This window comes from Platichthys flesus, chromosome 2 (assembly GCF_949316205.1).
Source record: "Platichthys flesus chromosome 2, fPlaFle2.1, whole genome shotgun sequence".
Classification (NCBI taxonomy): Eukaryota; Metazoa; Chordata; class Actinopteri; order Pleuronectiformes; family Pleuronectidae; genus Platichthys; species Platichthys flesus.
Genome location: NC_084946.1, coordinates 26,841,940 through 26,859,233, shown reverse-complemented (window position 1 = coordinate 26,859,233; position 17,294 = coordinate 26,841,940). Strand labels below are relative to the sequence as shown.

At 44.0% G+C, this 17,294-nt stretch overlaps 1 protein-coding gene across 1 annotated transcript; it reads left to right on the top strand.

Moving 5' to 3' along the window:
* Positions 1-648: 648 nt before the first annotated feature.
* Positions 649-7,909, top strand: ahcy (adenosylhomocysteinase). The gene is made up of 11 exons (XM_062409137.1): positions 649-794; positions 2,801-2,991; positions 3,848-3,923; positions 4,127-4,279; positions 4,581-4,693; positions 4,882-5,089; positions 5,553-5,640; positions 5,758-5,875; positions 5,948-6,070; positions 6,242-6,313; positions 6,761-7,909. Exons 1-11 carry the CDS (start codon positions 767-769, stop codon positions 6,890-6,892), a joined length of 1,302 nt encoding a protein of 433 aa, XP_062265121.1. The 5' UTR covers positions 649-766; the 3' UTR covers positions 6,893-7,909.
* The last annotated feature ends 9,385 nt before the right edge of the window (positions 7,910-17,294 follow it).

Genomic DNA, 17,294 nt, shown 5'->3' with positions numbered 1-17,294 from the left:
TGTGGTCTATTAGTGTTCTCAGGTAGACACAAGAGGCACTTGAAGTTCAGATGCACTAGTCCAGTACTATTTGAACCTCAGCATCTGGGGTTCCCAATTTGTAAAATTATACATTACATGTATATTGTTGTTATAATTTTGCAGACAGTTTAAATAAGTCCTGAAGAGAACAATTTGGGGTTTTGTGTCTGTGTAGGCCTACTATAATAAGCACTTTGCATTTAAAATGTTTGTCCTTTTACTTTTGATACTTGAGTACATTTCAACACCAGATACTTTTGAAATTTAATTCGATTTAATATGAGCTACTTTTACTTTTACTCAAGTGATTCTCTGACGGGTGACTTTTACTTTTACCGGAGTCCCTTCCAGGTAACATATCTGTACTTTACTCAAGTATGGCTTTCAAGTACTTTATACACCACTGCGAAACAATAATAAAAACGTAATAGAACATCTGTCTGTGTTTCACAAACATCTGACTCCACATCTGTTTTTTCCTCAACTTGCTCCAAAACTAAAGACCTGTCATTTGGTTGGGCCCGCCCACACCGTACCCCAGCTCGTCCAATCAGATCCCTCGTGCGCGGGGCGGGGATCCCCCGCAGCCAATGGGAACGCAGAGTCGGCTGCTAGGTTCGTCGGTTAAACTTCGGCTCGTGGGTATAAAAGCGAAGCCGTCACGTTGCCGACCCTCCTTCTCTGTCTCCGTCCGTCGTTCAGGTCTCTGCAGCGCCACCCGGGTCCGAGCCACCGACCAACCAACATGTCTGAGAAACTAGCCTTCAAAGTTGGTCAGTAGTTTTGTTATTTATCTGTTGTTAAAGTCCTTTTATAACAAGATGGCGCGTTGCTAGCTAGCATGCTAACAGTGTGGTAGCGTGCGCCGGCTTAAACCCGGAAAGCTTCTCCGCACGCAGCCTGAATGAAAGCGAATGCACACAGCGTCATGTCGCGTCCCGGCTTCATACCGTTAGCTCGCGTCCGGTTTAGCTGCTGCTCACTTGCTAGCGTCATGTAAAGAAACACTGTTGTTGTTGTGCGGTTAAGCTAGTTAGCACGTCGTGTTAGCACTTTCGTTAAAAAAGGCAAGCAACGCGTGGATTTCCCCACTGGACGTGCTTTTGTAGTTCGCAGGTTTTTCAAACGTCAGAATGAATCGGCATGTGGAAGTGTCGCTAGCTGCCGAGCGCTTGAACGCCAGTGTCCTCCCGCCGCCTCTGGGACTTGTAGTTTTATTGCGCAGCGAACCTCGGCTTGGATCCGTGTTGGTAAACTACAAAGTCCCGTGATGCACCGCGCCCCCAGATCCGCGTGAGTGACTGAAACAGGCGCTGAACGTAACTTCACACCGGAGCAGGGCTGCGACTACACGTGGTGCGCGTGTGCTTTTATATAAAGTTCATAAAATTACATTTCTTAATATGCAAATCTGAAGTGTTGTTATCCTTCTTAATAAACCAGATTATTAAAATAAAGAACGTGTGGCAGCAGCTTTGCGTCGAGAAATCTATAATCCACCTGAAAGAAACAAAATGTACAAAGTGGACATGTCAGAAAACGTGTGGAAAATATGGGATATAAATTATATTTATCTTAAGTAATAACTCATTATCTAAACATGAGACCTCCTGGTCTGGTCTGGGTTAGACCAGAGCTGGTTTAGAAGCCGCCCAGTTGCACAATGTCCATTAACAAACAGCTTCAGGGCAAAGTCCACGTTCTTCACTGGTCATCTCGAGGACTGTCGGGATCAATCAGGCCCGACGGATCAGAACATCACATTATGATCATTTATTTATTTCAGGCTCTAACGTGTGAAAAGGATTTCCCAAGTTATTGAGTTTGCAGCAGGTGTTGACGGGACAAATTATCAATGCTGCATTTTATAGAAATTCCCTTTTTACTCTTTGTATATTTTATAACGGAAGAAATCAATTAACAGGAAATAATTGGCATTCTGGTCAAATCAATCACTTAATTGAGAAGAATTTCCTGAGCAATTAACTGGGTTTGTTATTTTTCAAAGAACTTGGAATGGAAAGTCATGTTGGTTTTATCTGATAATATACGATATGTGGATATCATAATAATAATGTCTCTGGACTGTCTGTCAGACAAAAGAAATCTGGTGTTACAAACCAGTAAAAGATTAGAGGGTGACTTGTACAAGTTTACCTCTAGTTCTTGGTCTTCTATATCAAAATTAATGTTAAACTAATTATGTATTCTAGATGAATTTGTTATTTTAGCCTCTGAACAATCTAAAGAAGTTTGCCTCTCGTCACAGCTTTGACCGCGGTGTGAACTTCAGCTCATAATCCTCTCTGTGGATGTTCAATCAGCCCAGTGCTGGTTTAGAGCGGTCAGACTGGTGGAGGTGTGTTTGAACAGGCTGCAGCTGCTCTAGTGGTGGAGGCGGGGTGGGGGGGGGTCGTAGTTCAGGACTTCACCCTGTTACCCTGAGTTTTAACTTGCAGCCTAAAACGAGAGGGCCTCCCTGCCTGTTGGATCACAAAGCCTCTTTCTGTATCGTGATCATCTCCATTTTAAAGTGCACAGAATGAGATTAGTGGGTGAAAGGGACCAGCTGCTGAATATCAGCCTGGTTTAGACGCTGCAGTGCTGATCCTGCTGTTCCTACTGTTCTACGTCTCTATTCAGCCAAACTCACCTGATCATGGGCAGGACGGGCTTTTGTCATAACCTTTTTACAAACCTTTTATTACCGATGTGTGAATTTATATATAACGATGGTTATTAGAGGATGTTTATCTAAACTGTACCATCTCTCTTCTAGCCGATATCACCCTGGCCGAATGGGGACGTAAGGCCATTGATATTGCAGAGAATGAGATGCCTGGTCTCATGAAGATGAAGGAGCTGTACGGTCAGACCAAGCCCCTGAAGGGCGCCCGCATCGCCGGCTGCCTCCACATGACCCTGCAGACCGCCGTGCTCATCGAGACCCTCATCGACCTCGGAGCTGAGGTAAAAGCTTCAGGCGGCTTTTAAAGCTTCTTCTACCAATCGCTTATAACTTAAGATAATCTGTCTTTTAATTGGTCCTTGTTTCTCTTAAACAAAGATGAGAGGGGACTTTGTCTCCACTGAAATCCAGTGATGTTGGTTGTTCATTGTCCAGTCAGTGAAATAATTTCATGAGCAACAGGACCTGGTTATTTGATTGTAGATTAGATATATATTCTTCAATAACAGGATTTGTTTTTTTTGTGGATACTTTTTACCTGGAGCTGCTCTTGTAAGTTCCAGTTTGTGGACTTGCAGCAGCATTTGAAAGGGAAGGAGTTTATTGATCCATTAATATGTACAAACTGTTTCAGTGCGTCTGGGACTTTGTCTCAAGGCCACTGGGTTGCATGTTGGTTTTATCTGTAACCAGGACTGGTCTGTTCCTGCAGGAGCCTGCAGCCTGAGAACAAACACAGAAAAACAACCTGCTCTCATTCTACCTCTCCTCTCTCTGTAGTGGTGACACTCTGCAGCTCTAGCAGACTCTGTTAATCTGTTAAACTAGACAAATACTATTATTCATATCACTTTGAGCTGAATGATTTCCTTCCCCTTGAGTCGGGTGGTGTTCTACATCAGAGGAGTCAGATCTACTCACCATGTTTAACTCACACACAAACAGCTGCAACTGTTAAACCTGTGAAAGTGATCTGCATAGAAACTGCTGATGTGAGACTGGATATCATCATTTCTTTTTAGATAAGTTTTCTTGGATTCTAAAACATGACACATGACTAATCTCTGCTGTGTCAGTTTCCCAGTCTACACTGGTTATGTTCTTTTTCACATGCGTGTCCCTTCCTTCCTCCCACAGGTTCAGTGGTCGAGCTGCAACATCTTCTCCACCCAGGATCACGCTGCTGCCGCCATCGCCAAGGCCGGCATTCCAGGTAACTCTCTCCTCCTGTGTTTAATATTCACTTGTCTGTAGAACTCGTCACTGAAACCTGAAAGTGGAGGTGTGCAGAAGACGCTGGTTGTTTTGAAGCTATTGGTGTGGACATGGCCCCGGTGCGATTCCCATCAGCGCCGATTTATATTCACCCACCGACTCTAAATGGAAACAAACCAACCAGTGTCCCTGTGTCTGCAGTGTTCGCTTGGAAAGGTGAGACTGACGAGGAGTACATGTGGTGCATCGAGCAGACTCTGTACTTCAAGGATGGTCAGCCCCTGAACATGATCCTGGATGACGGAGGAGACCTGACCAACCTGGTCCACCAGAAGTACCCCAAGCTGCTGGCAGGTCGGGTTCTAGAAACACGCTAACGCACAATTTTACACTGGGTCTTTCTGAGTTTATCTCTGAGCTGTTTCCTTTGGGTCCCTTTTCCAACATGTCAATGAAGGGGGAAGATTTTTTAAATTCAAAACTCTTTCATGGATCATATTAATACATTTGAACATTTAAGCATAGATGCATGATTCTTATTTTTATTTCCTGTCCCTTGAGGTGTTACCCCCCCCTCCCACCACCACCTGCTCGTAACTTGTAGTGCAGCATCAGTCATGTACATGGTCCTAATTTTGTGACCCTGTCTTCTCAGGTATCCGCGGCGTGTCGGAGGAGACCACTACAGGTGTTCACAACTTGTACAAGATGATGAAGAATGGCGAGCTGAAGATCCCCGCCATCAATGTCAACGACTCCGTCACAAAGGTAACGGCCTCGAGTTCGAATCCTCTTCAGCTGCATCAGGTCTCATGACTACGACGACATGCAACAGAAATGAATTCATCTTCTTTTCTTCGGCTGACTTGTATTTAGTGGAATAAAATGATAAAGATCTGTCTCTCCTCTGCTCTGTCGGGAGGAATAACAAATTGTGTTCCGTCTCTCTCCTGCAGAGCAAGTTCGACAACCTGTACGGCTGCAGGGAAAGTCTGATCGACGGTATCAAGCGTGCCACAGACGTGATGATCGCCGGCAAAGTGGCTGTCGTGGCCGGTTACGGAGACGTGGGTAAGGGCTGCGTCCAGGCGCTGCGCGGCTTCGGAGCGAGAGTCATCGTGACGGAGATCGACCCCATCAATGCCCTGCAGGCTGCCATGGAGGGTGAGTGATGACGGACAACACTGAAGTTACAGCATCACTGAATTTGAATCAAGGGGAGAAGGCAGCTGTGGATGGACTTTTCTATCAGATTGGGGATTAAGATTTGCTCTGAAGTCTAAACTAAGCCGCTGTCAGATGTTACAAATCTAAATGTGAACTCTTCAGCCGTTTTCAAACATGGCTTCTGGGTGAAATCTGGAGAATTGGCTGCAGAGTTTATTAAGAGTTTCTTTCACACATGCACAACACAGAGGGAAGTTTTCTGCACAGACGCGTTCACAACAACAAATCCTCTGTTGTTCAGGGAAGAGGTGGAGCAGCCGACTCTTCTACTTCCTCCCACTGCAAAAAATAAACCGACTATCGCAGATCCCGAGTCTTTGATGTAATTATCGTGTGGTGGAGCCGTCGTCTGTCAACCAGACAAATATTGATGTCATGTCTTCTCCTCGTGTCTCTGCAGGTTATGAAGTCACCACCATGGAGGAAGCTTGTAAGGAAGGAAACATCTTCGTCACCACCACAGGCTGCGAGGACATCATCTTGGGAGAGTAAGTTCAGGCAAAGCTCATGTTTCAGTTGGAGAGACTTGATGCAGGACTGAATTCTTGTGTCACATCCATGTTTGCCCCGTGTGAAGTTGTATATGTGTCGTGTGTTTCCCTCAGACACTTTGAGAACATGAAGGACGACGCCATCGTCTGCAACATCGGACACTTTGACTGTGAGATCGACATGGGCTGGCTCATCAAGAACGCAGCAGAGAAGATCAACATCAAGCCACAGGTAGGACCACCCTGAACCGGTTGATTCTTGTTCTGTCCCTTCAGTGTGTCTCATCTTCCTCCTCTTCCTCAGGTTGATCGTTATAGGATGAAGAGCGGACGTCACATCATCGTCCTGGCCGAGGGTCGACTGGTCAACCTGGGCTGTGCCATGGGACACCCGTCCTTCGTCATGAGCAACTCCTTCACCAACCAGGTGAGTTTCTATGAAAGGAGGAGGTGGCACTGAGGGAATATTCTTAACTTTAGAACTACTTTTTGTTTTGGTTGATAATCAAGATTTCAGTTTGCAACCTCAACATATTGATGACAAAGTTGATGCAGCTCCACTGAACATGTGAGTGTCCCCGTCTGTCCTCTCCTGTAGGTGCTGGCTCAGATCGAGTTGTGGACAAACACCGCCAAATATCCTCTGGGAGTTTACTTCCTCCCCAAGAAGGTCAGAACACACCCAACACGATGTTTTAGTTTCGTCTGTGTGATGAGCCACTTAACATGGAAAGATGCAAATAGTTTAATTTCGACATCTTTCACATGACAAGACGACTGTAAACATATTTTGCAGCTCTAAATATAGACTACCAAACTAAATACCCCGGCCAACTCCTGTTGAATTCAATCAGGCTGCAGTAAATGTCTCAAACTCAAAGATATCAGTCGTAGAGAAATCTGTGAAACTGTCAAACATTTCTGCCGAAGTTAAAATAACGGCATTTGCCCTTTAACCAAATCTAAATGAGTTATTTCTTGGCCCATGAAATGATAACGTACATTTTGCGTAGCTTCACGTGCTTTGCAGAGGAAACAGACGTAGAGAAATGTTTTTAAAATATGAAAGTGTTTCCAGGTTTCATTTAACAGGATCTGTTCTCTTGTTTCCCACCAGTTGGACGAGCAGGTCGCAGCCGCTCACTTGGACAAACTGGGAGTGAAGCTGACCAAGCTGTCAGGCAAGCAGGCCAAGTACCTGGGTCTGCCCACGGAGGGGCCCTTCAAACCAGACCACTACCGCTACTGAGCCCGCCGGCCCGGCTGGGGAGCAGACAGGAGGAGGTGTGGCTAGAAGGGTGTTGGTGTTTGGTGGATAGGAGCACTGACTGTTTTGGCCTGTTGCACTCTGGGTAACGCTTGGGTTTCGGACAAATGTCGACTTTTCAGGGAAACAGACGGTTTTCTGTTTTTAAAACGGCCTCCATACCAAGTGCTTAAAAGTATTTAGCATTTTCAGATAAGTTTGCATCAAGTGGTCCGACGTGGCTGAAGATTGAATCTACGACATGTTCTGAAACGTGAACCTGCATCAACCCCAAGCTTCCAGTCAGTAGTTGTGTGGACGGGACCCAGAAGACGCAGGACACCGTGCACGTCTTTTGTTCAGAGCAGCAGCCAACTTCCTCCGACACGCCATCACTCACTGATATCTTCAGTCTCCTCCTCCTCATCAACACTCTTCTGAAACACCGTCTCGTGCTACTGTGACGTTCTTAAAGAGAATTCCTCTCGTTCATGTCATTCCCTCTTCGTTTATGGAATCAATTAAACCCTAATGATTTTCTAGCTGGACTCTTGCCTCCATCTCGCCGCTGGGGCTCGAGGAGAAACGCTGCATTTTCTTCTGAATCTTGAGGCAAACAGTTTATTGTGCAACAGTTTAATTCTGTTGTGCGCTCACATCAACACTGCCCTGTGTTAGCACTTAGCTGGGACACGCTCTGGAACTCGCTCGGTGACGCAGGGCGTGTTCCCGGCTTTAAGACGAGCGCCGCTGCCAAAGGAGCCACCAAAGCAAGTCCTGTTTTAAAAAGTCTTATTCTTTATGCCGTCTCATTTTCTTTTTGTATTGTGATTTATTTAATTTGACTGAAAAGCCCCGATTCTGAAGCTGGGTGGAAACGGCTCGGGTGGAGTTTCAAACTGGTCGCTGTTCTAAACGGTTAAAGCCTGAATGTGAGTTCAGCTGCTTGTAAACAATGGATCATGTTCAAACTGACGAGGTGGCGATAAAAAACAAAACAAATTAAAAGAAACAATTTGACTCTGGTTTGTTTTCTCATATGCATGTCAAATATATTTTATAATGCCATGAATGAATCATAATTGAAGCTTTAAGTCTCTGATCTGTGGATGTTTATATCTTAGATATTATATACTATAGATTACTGGATAACATGTATACATGACTATTTTTCTATATTTTAGTTTACTACATGTTGAGTTATTTCATGAGCAAAAGTTTGACACAAGACCCCCTCTGAGAACTAACACCATTGACTTTAGGTCAGACTACATGGTTTCAATCGCAGATCTATGAACCTGTATTTGTTTGATTTATAGTTTTCATCTTCTGCAGCTGCACCAGAGACGTTTCTTATTTTCATTCACCACAGTCCGAGTCACTGAGATGTTTGTTTGAGCTGCTCTGAAACAGGCCTCAGGTCTCTGAAGTGGTTTCTTGGAATCGAAGCTGCCGTGTTTGGACCCGAGCTCCTCCGCCAGCTGGAAGCACCTGATAAGATCGACTACTGTCCCTCACATTGGGGTTTAGATTTCATTATTAAAACTGAGTTTACTGACCAAACACAAAGCAGATGTCAGAGCAGCAGATTTCAATCTGATTCAGAACCACTCAGACTGTTGATGGGATTAAAACTCAGAGGTGGGATGAGAAAACCTTTTAAAAACATGTGACCGAATTATAAAACAGTTCAGTAGATGCGTCCTCCACATGGGCTTGTATTAAAATACACTAAATTATTAATTCACTAGTGACAATCAGCCCAAACAAAACTAAATATTAGCATTGATCAAGATATTCTGTTCATCAGACTGATTCTTATTTGAAACAATTTTTTTTATAAAGTCAAGGTTCTCCAAAGTTTAAGAGTCAAACAAGTGAAACAGCGTTAATGTTTAATATTTAAACGTCTGAAGGATCAGTCTGGTTTAATATCAGTGTCTCTACAGTAATAGTCCAGCAGATGGCAGTGTGTCTTCTCTAATCTCGAAGCTCTGGATTGTTGTGCTGGACAGTTTGTGTTAAAACCCACATTTAGCATCAATGACGTTTGGTGTGATTATCAATGTTCACATTTTTCGTTTGAAAGAGAAATAGTGACATAAAAACTTAAACTGTGGTTTTTGTCCTTTTACATAAATATCACAGATTCTGATTCGGGACGATTATCTCACAGGTTCTTTGAGGATCAATAAGAAGCAACACTTGTTATGGAAGTATTACAATATGAGGATTAAAAGTAAAACATAAAATAGACTAAATCACAATATAATTAATTATTTCATAAATTCATGCATAATCAAAGGAGTAATATATATATTCTACAATATATCATATATATTATATTATATATTATACAATTTATACAGCAATTTATCAATTTAGTGTTCAAATTAACAAGAGCTTTACAAATACAACAGAAAATGTCAAGTTTGAAATTACAGAATTCAAAATATGACTAAAAAATTAATAAACCATCATGCTCCTCTTTGTGAGGACAGTGTAACTTTGTCTGAACAGCGTCCCCTGTGGTTCCAGTTGTGTACTACATGTAGTGAAACAGCAGAGGAGGAGTTGTGTGTGAGCCGGAGCTGAGCAGTGGTTGAGCTGTTTAACCTGAGAGAGTCTGTGTTCTGTCAGCTGCAGCTCCTCTGTCGATGTGATGAGAATAAAACCCTCAGGTCGTCGCTCGGCCTCGTGTTCAGATCCCTGAGGAACCTGTCGATCGGTGGTCCCACCAAGAAACCGGGAAAATACAAGATTCCATGATTCAAACCACACAGAAGTGTTGTTTGACAGCAAAGTAGTAAATGTTTCTAATGGACCAAAGTGCATTTTGCCACTAAACATTAATCTTTTATTTATATATATATATATATATGTGTATGTATTACAAACATTTACACCTAATTGAACCGCTATTTCGTTTTTAAAACTCAGGTAGAAAAGCATCACAAACTTGCAGGAGCTCTCTCCCTCTGCTGTCCGGCCACTCGTTGTAAAATGCAACTGGTTCACAAATGTTCATGGCTTATTAATCACCAACACCTCAGAGTTCAATGTACTTCAAAACATCACAGGGGGGAAATTCTGTTAAGTCGTTTTTGCATAAAGCTGCTGACAAACAAAGAAGTGGACATAACTTTCCTGTTGGAGGAAATGAAACCAACCTGACTACAAACGTGGGGGGTGCACGTGAGTCCTGGTGGTAAAAGGCTTTTGTGCACACCTGTAAAAAGTCGTAAATCACAGTGAAACACATGATTTACAGAAGACTTTGGTCCAATTGAACTGATTGGTCCAATTTTATTATTGACGGCTATCACAACGTGGAGAGGATTTCAACAAATAAGATAAAAACAAAAACGTGGATTAAATCGATGGTGTATATGAAATTGGTATCAATAGATTAAATAGTTGTGTTCCACTGTAACAAAGCAACAACTGCACTGCTTCATTATTCCCCCTCGTGATTTATCTTTAAGTCTCATGAATAAACTCGTCACGTTCAGCCTCCGTCATTTGTTTTGTTCGGAAAACGAAAAGCAGTCGAGCTCAGCAGAGAACCGGAGACGTGATAATAAACCTCCATTCGTCTTCTTGACTTTACTGTGGCAGCTCCGCGCTCTAAGATGCCGTTCAAAGCGGAAATAAAACGGTACAAATCTCTTTAGCAGGATGATGTAGTGTTAACGTGGCGAGCTGCCCCGACAGAAAACGCACTGAAGGAAGAAGAAGAACGCTGCGCACGACGATTCCCAAGAATCTGCTCCACAAATAAAAAGCTACAGAGAAGCTGAGAGTGAGATCCGAGGATCCAGAGTCACGCTGCACCTCCAAAGTTTGTCGTTATTCTAAAAGTCTGTTTCTTGGTCACACACTTTCTTCTCTCTTGCTCTCATTTAACGTTTCCCCTCTTTTAAAGTGTAGAGGTGGTGTGGTAATACAAAAATATATCGACACTACACAATGTTACGAAACCCAAAAGAAAAAGATCGACCGATATGTTTGAAAACATTCTGATGAAATTTTTCGGGGAAACAAAAAACAAGAGTTGAGTGTTAGCGGAGATGTTCTTGTTTTGACTTCACTCTCCCATGTGGGCGTCGGCTGCCTCGTGCAACCGGGATCCATTTTGCAGCGTTGGCTCGAGAACATCTTCAGAAATTAACGTATGTACGCAAGACGCATAATACACATGAACAACAGGGGGCACTGTCCGGGGAGCAGGGCTGAAAGTTTAGAAGATGAGCTAATGGATTGATTCTGTAATTTCCCTCATCTGTACGATGTACAGACATTTAGATGAAATGTACCTTTATTGATCCGGCAGAGGAAGTTCACAAATGGCCCAGAAGCACAAGGACGTAGCAGCGCAAAGGAAAAAATAAAGTAAGCGACTCCTGGTTGGTGGAGAAGAGGTACAGAGGGATGCAGGAGGTACCCTCTGTACCTCCTGCATCACCGCCGCGCTCGCTGCCACTCTTTAAGGTTTAGGTGGTTCCTTTTCTTTTGACCCTCGATGGAATCCTCTGTCCTCAACCCTCTTTTAGTTTTTTGGTATCACAACTGTGAATGCTCGGCCCTGTGGCTAGGCTATGTTCGTAGGCTACGTGGTTAGCATCGATGCCGATTCATGAATTGGTCTTTAGAAGTGTCATCGACTGCTCCAGAAACTCACGAGGCAGAATCAGGGAAAAGGTGCGAGGGTCTGAATACTTTCTGAATTCCCTGTAGCATGAGAAGTTCATGATATCAAACTCTTTTGATTCCATTTCCAATTGTTCTCAAAGCAGAAATCTACCTCGACAGGACACTGTCTCCCCGGCCGGCGGCGCCCGTGGACATTTTAACCTCGGTTCACACCGTGACTCCTGACGACTCATGTGGCGTCCAGCTCGGCGAGGAGCGAACACGACTTTCAGAGAAGACGCGAAACATCTTCACAACATCAGACGAGTCCAGCTTCATAGAAGAACACCTTCATGTCGGAGGAGATGGAGAGACAAGAAGAAAGATCTTCTATCTGCACCAAAACAACCAGACACTTGATTCTCTCTTTGAGTAGAAATACAAAAGCAAAGAGGAAGTGCTCTAATAACCTGAATTATTTAATTCTTTTAAAACTGGAAAAGTAGTTTAATTTGTATTTTACTCTTTAAATATGTTAATCAGCTCAAAAGAAATAATCGTGAAGGGTGAAAACCTCTGAGCTCGAGTTCAGTGTCACTGTTGTTCTAACTATTTCCTTCAGTGGTTTCTGCTGACTCAGCTGAGATGATTGACACCCGGAGAGAATGAAGTTGCATTAAAAGCTGAGTCAGGTTTTCTTTTTCCGGAAGACGCTGGATTTACTTCGGAGTCGAGTCAGGGAGCAGCTGATTTGAATTTCTGATGCAGAGACAGTGTTGTTCTGAACGAGGCCTGATTCTTCCTCTTCTTTCTTTTCTCCTGAAAGACAACGGCCTCTTGTTCTCTAAACTGTCACTTTGCTGAGATTCAGGATCTGGTCGTGTTGGTTTAAAAACAGAGTCAAAGTCTGGACCAATGTGAATTCAGATCGGTGGATTTTCTCAGACTGATGTTGAGTTTTATTTTGGTGAATTTCATCGTGGAAATTGGATCAATAGTTGATCGGTTGCAGATTATCTGTCTGCTCGATGGTCTGAGCTTCAGATCAGAGTCCAGCAGAGAGGAAGTGATTTTATCTGCTGTGCCGGACCATCACATCTTTATAAAAGCCTGCTCCTCTGTGTTGGGGGGGTGACAACATGCAGACCACCACACAACTTGAGTTATTTGCACGATAGAAGTCGGATGTAGGGGACATAGCTCTGATAAAACCCAACAGTCCCCTTGGATTCAACCAAGATGCACCAAATTACTCACACTCACAGACATCGTTTACTTTTAATCAGTGGGAGAGAAATATACTGAAGAACCAGAGTTTTCAGTCCCCCGGAAAAACCATGAAAAATATAAATGAGCGAAAAAACGAGATCTCAAATATTAGTTGTCATCGGGTGAGGAGTTCAGACGTCGGAATGGAAGCACTGCTCATTAACGGGCAACAGTTGAGGTACTTCTGGAACCTGACGATTTGCTTTGAAGGTTTACGTGACAAACCCCAACTGAGAGAGGGATCCCGGGGGGGGGGGGTCCTGGAGATCCACCAGGAAGAGCTGGGACGTCTGGCCTCTTGTGCAGCCCGAGTCTGGATAAGCAGGAGACAACAGATGAATGTTTGGATGAATGACTTTTGTTTCATGAAGGGGAAACATGCAAATGATCAAATAATAAGTTCTGTTTCAACCGGGGCTGAGGTTTGGATTTATGCCCTTTACGACTTTACTGTGGCCCCACCACCGTTAAAATCTAATATCCGTCCCAGGCTGCTCTGGTCTTATGAATAAGAGTTGGGGGGGGGGGGGTCGTAGACTTAAACCACAGGCCTCTGCAGACCCATGGCATGGTTCATGTCACATTACCTTATCCTGTCGGGACCGCAATTAAATATTTAATCTAAAATAAGTTTTGTCGGATATAAAGTTTACGTCCTCGTTTTCAGCGTAAACATAGATTTTACGTCTCGGGGGGGAAGTTGAAACGACGACTGCATCCTGTTACCGGAGATTTTGGGGGGGGAAGCATCTTCTGAAGTCTCTGATGTGTTGTTGTGGATGTATCTCATCTGATCAGGGGTGACACTCGGCCTGGCAGGAATGACAGCGTCCACCCTGTGTCTCAAAGAGTTAAGATCCCAGAGTGCGTACGTCAATCACTGATGGGAACCCCCCCGCTCACAGGAAGTCATGCATCCGAACGCAGTCGGCCCCTAATGTCCAAACAGGACAAATAGTCATCAGAAAGGATTCCACAGCCAGAGAGACACGGAGACGATCATTGAAGATGAAGCTTGAACTCGACTCACATCAGATGAACTCTGACCCTTCAGCCCTCGAGTCGCAGCCGTCAATCATCTCTCAGAAGGTGAAGAAACTGTCATTTATCAACTCTTACAGAGACTCGAGTCAGAAGTAAAACTCCATGAGCAGTTTGGACCTTTTGAATTGAGTTTGCAATTGTTTGAGATGCATTGTTCTAACATTTAACTTTTGTAAACTGTGATAGATAAAAAATGAACTGGTCTGGGTCGTGGAGAGAGAGAATACCACATAAATCAAACTATTAATTAAGTTTGAGCCATAGAGCATCTTCAGTTAGGACAGTTATAGTGGATGTAAACAGAATTTTTGCTTTTAGATGATAAGAAAAAATACTGCACAAAAAATCCAGATCCAATAAATATCTGACGCTGATGCCTCGAGCTTTCGTTGCCAGATTAGAGACAGAAATAAAACTTAAGTTTTTAAAGTCCATCAGTTAAAGTCTGTTTCATACTGAAAACACTGAAGCTCTGACGGATAGAAATCCAGTTGATTGTGTAATTATCAAATTAAACACTTTCTCAACAAGACAAAAAGTAAAGAAAACTGATGTGAATGTAGATATGAGAAACAAGGGAAACAAAATGTCTAGTTTGATTCCAAAATATAGTTTTATTATAACAATAAAATACTTTTAATATTTTTGAATAAGTTATTGATGAACAAGAGATGAATTTATAATAGTCCTGTTTAAATGTCGTGCACGTTTCCAAAGGTAAAAACTTTCATCATATAATCAAATTTCTAATAGAAGCAAATATAACTTTAAAATATCCAAATGACAGTGTTAATAGAATCAAGTAACCTCAGGTCAAAGTTTCTTTCAGAAGAGATCCACAGCTTCGTGGCTCTGAACCTTTTACAAACTGACTCGAACGTGACTCAGGTTTCAGACATAAAATCCATGAAGTCAAAACTAAAAGAAAGTGGGAACTGAACTCAGGTTTGATGTGTTCACTTCTCCTGGATGTTTGCGGTTGAGTTTTTATCTGAATCAGATAAAAATCTACTTAAATTGAATAAAGCCATAAATCAAACACACTAGTTTCATACTTCGTTAGTCACATAACAGTGTTAGGTTTGTTTCTGCTGGCTCTGTCTTCACCTTGTCATCATTCTCCTTCACAACTGGCAACAACAAACTTCAAACATGTAATTTTGTGGTAGTTGTATTATATTTACAAAACTAGTTTCATCAAACATCTCAACTCTGCAGAGTCGTGTTTATGGTTTGGAGCAAATCTAGAAACGTGCAGCACAGGTGTTTAAATGTTGGGATGTGCTGCACATGATCACAGCTGAAACCATCTCTCTGCACCAGGGGCGCACCTTTGATTTCAAGGGTCGCGGGGGGGGCACAGTTAGTAGAGGGCTCACTTAGTCTCCTTCAAGTGAACTCTGCTCAGTCTGCAGCACAAAGACACACAAACCTACAACTCACATTTCAAATGCTTGATGAAGCCACAAATAATCAACACTGAGCGCAAACAACTGAAGTAAGTGAGAAACAGAGAAGAACACAGAGAAACCAGACTGGTGCAGAAGAGTGAATCTATTTAACTTTATATTAAAGTTCTCAACAGGTCTCGTGGTCCACGGCTGTCGACCAGATCCCCTCCTCTCCACATCAGGAAAGAGAACTGAATGAGGCCCGGAGAGCAGGCGTCAAGTCTCATTTCAGAACTCGGTTTATCAGTAAAACCAAACCCACATGATTTGAGTCGCTTCGCCGGGACGCAGCTGGTGTGACTGTGTTGGATTAGTCCATGTTGTTTCTGCGTGTCCCGGGGGGTCGCGGCGAGGACCTGCACGGGCTGCAGGTTCACGGGCTGCAGGTTCACGGGCTGCAGGTTCACGGGCTGCAGGTTCACGGGCTGCAGGTTCACGGGCTGCAGGTTCACGGGCTGCAGGTTCACGGGCTGCAGGTCCACGGGCTGCAGGTTCACGGGCTGCAGGTTCACGGGCTGCAGGTTCACGAGCTGCAGGTTCACGGGCTGCAGGTTCACGGGCTGCAGGTTCACGGGCTGCAGGTCCACGGGCTGCAGGTCCACGGGCTGCAGGTCCACGGGCTGCAGGTTCACGGGCTGCAGGTTCACAGGCTGCAGGTTCACGGGCTGCAGGTTTCAGGGGCTGCAGGTCCACGGGCTGCAGGTTCACGGGCTGCAGGTCCACTTCAGGAGCTGCAGGTCTGCACCGTTTGGGACGTCATATGAAAGAGTTAAAACCCTCTGATCAAAGGTGGGCGGCCCCACACCACCAGTAGCTGCTGGTTTTACTGGCCGGAGGTTCAGATAACTCTGGACAACCGTGGTCTTGTCCGTCAGTAGAAGCCTCTACTTCCTCCGATGTTTCTGTTTTTTAAATAGTGTGCGCTGCCACTGAGTCCTTGACAACACAGATCAGATCACAAGCTAATTGATGTAAGTTGTGTATATGTGTGTTTACGAGGATCTGAGAGCGATGGGTTTGGGTCGGCGCCTCTGGAGGGATCCACACTTCAGCTGAAGTCAAGAGGTTAAGATAAGATGACTCTTTATCAGTCCCACAACGGGGACATTTGCTTTCAATTGCTTTTATCGTATATTTTGGGCAGCCAGCCGAGAGGTCGATGATGGTGAAGTTGATGCTGAAGGAAGAATTCTCCGCAGACCCAGGACTTGCTTGCATAGTTAAAGTTTATTACTCAGAAGTCTTTACAGGTCAGGACGGACTCTAGAAATCCGGAGACATTCACACGACAATAGTGAAGCCTGCTTTGCAGGAGTTGAGGCCACATTATATAGGGAGGTTGCGTCCCAAGGCAAAACAAAGTCCTAAATCCCATGGTTGAGAGGTGCATGTGTCTAAGCATACAATGTAAATGAAACGATGAATTCATAGCGACATGCCTCGTGCTTAAAGACGACAAAAACCCAAGTTCTATGCTCATCCATTAACAGGTCAGAGATCATTCCCTAGGGGATTGAACTAACGAGAAATGCATAGAAAAATGACTGAGATTCTGACGATGGGGGCTGCATGCTTAAACATTTGATTCTTATTTATACCTATGTTAAAAGGGATCTATATAGCTGAATATACCACACTTTTTAATAAATACTTTGACAAAGGGACTGTTTGCTCGGCGTCCGTCTTGTGTTGACATCGAGCAGCAGTGAACCTGAACCTGTCAGGAACCGGCAGATCTGTGAGGCGAGCGCTGAGCCCTCAGATGGAGCTTTAACGAGCCCTTCAGGTCTGGGCCGCTCTATAGGCAGCTCATTATTCTCCCCTCTGTGGCTGGCGTCCCACCAGAGCTACATCTGCTGCCAAACTGGCACCAGTCCTCACGTCATCGCCGTCCTGCGTCAACCACCAGCGAGCAAAAAATAAAACAATCTGTCTAATGAAAATCGAAGGCAGACGCTGGAACCAGCTCAGGGAGATATTATGATCAGGGTGAAATCCGGTGAGGCCTG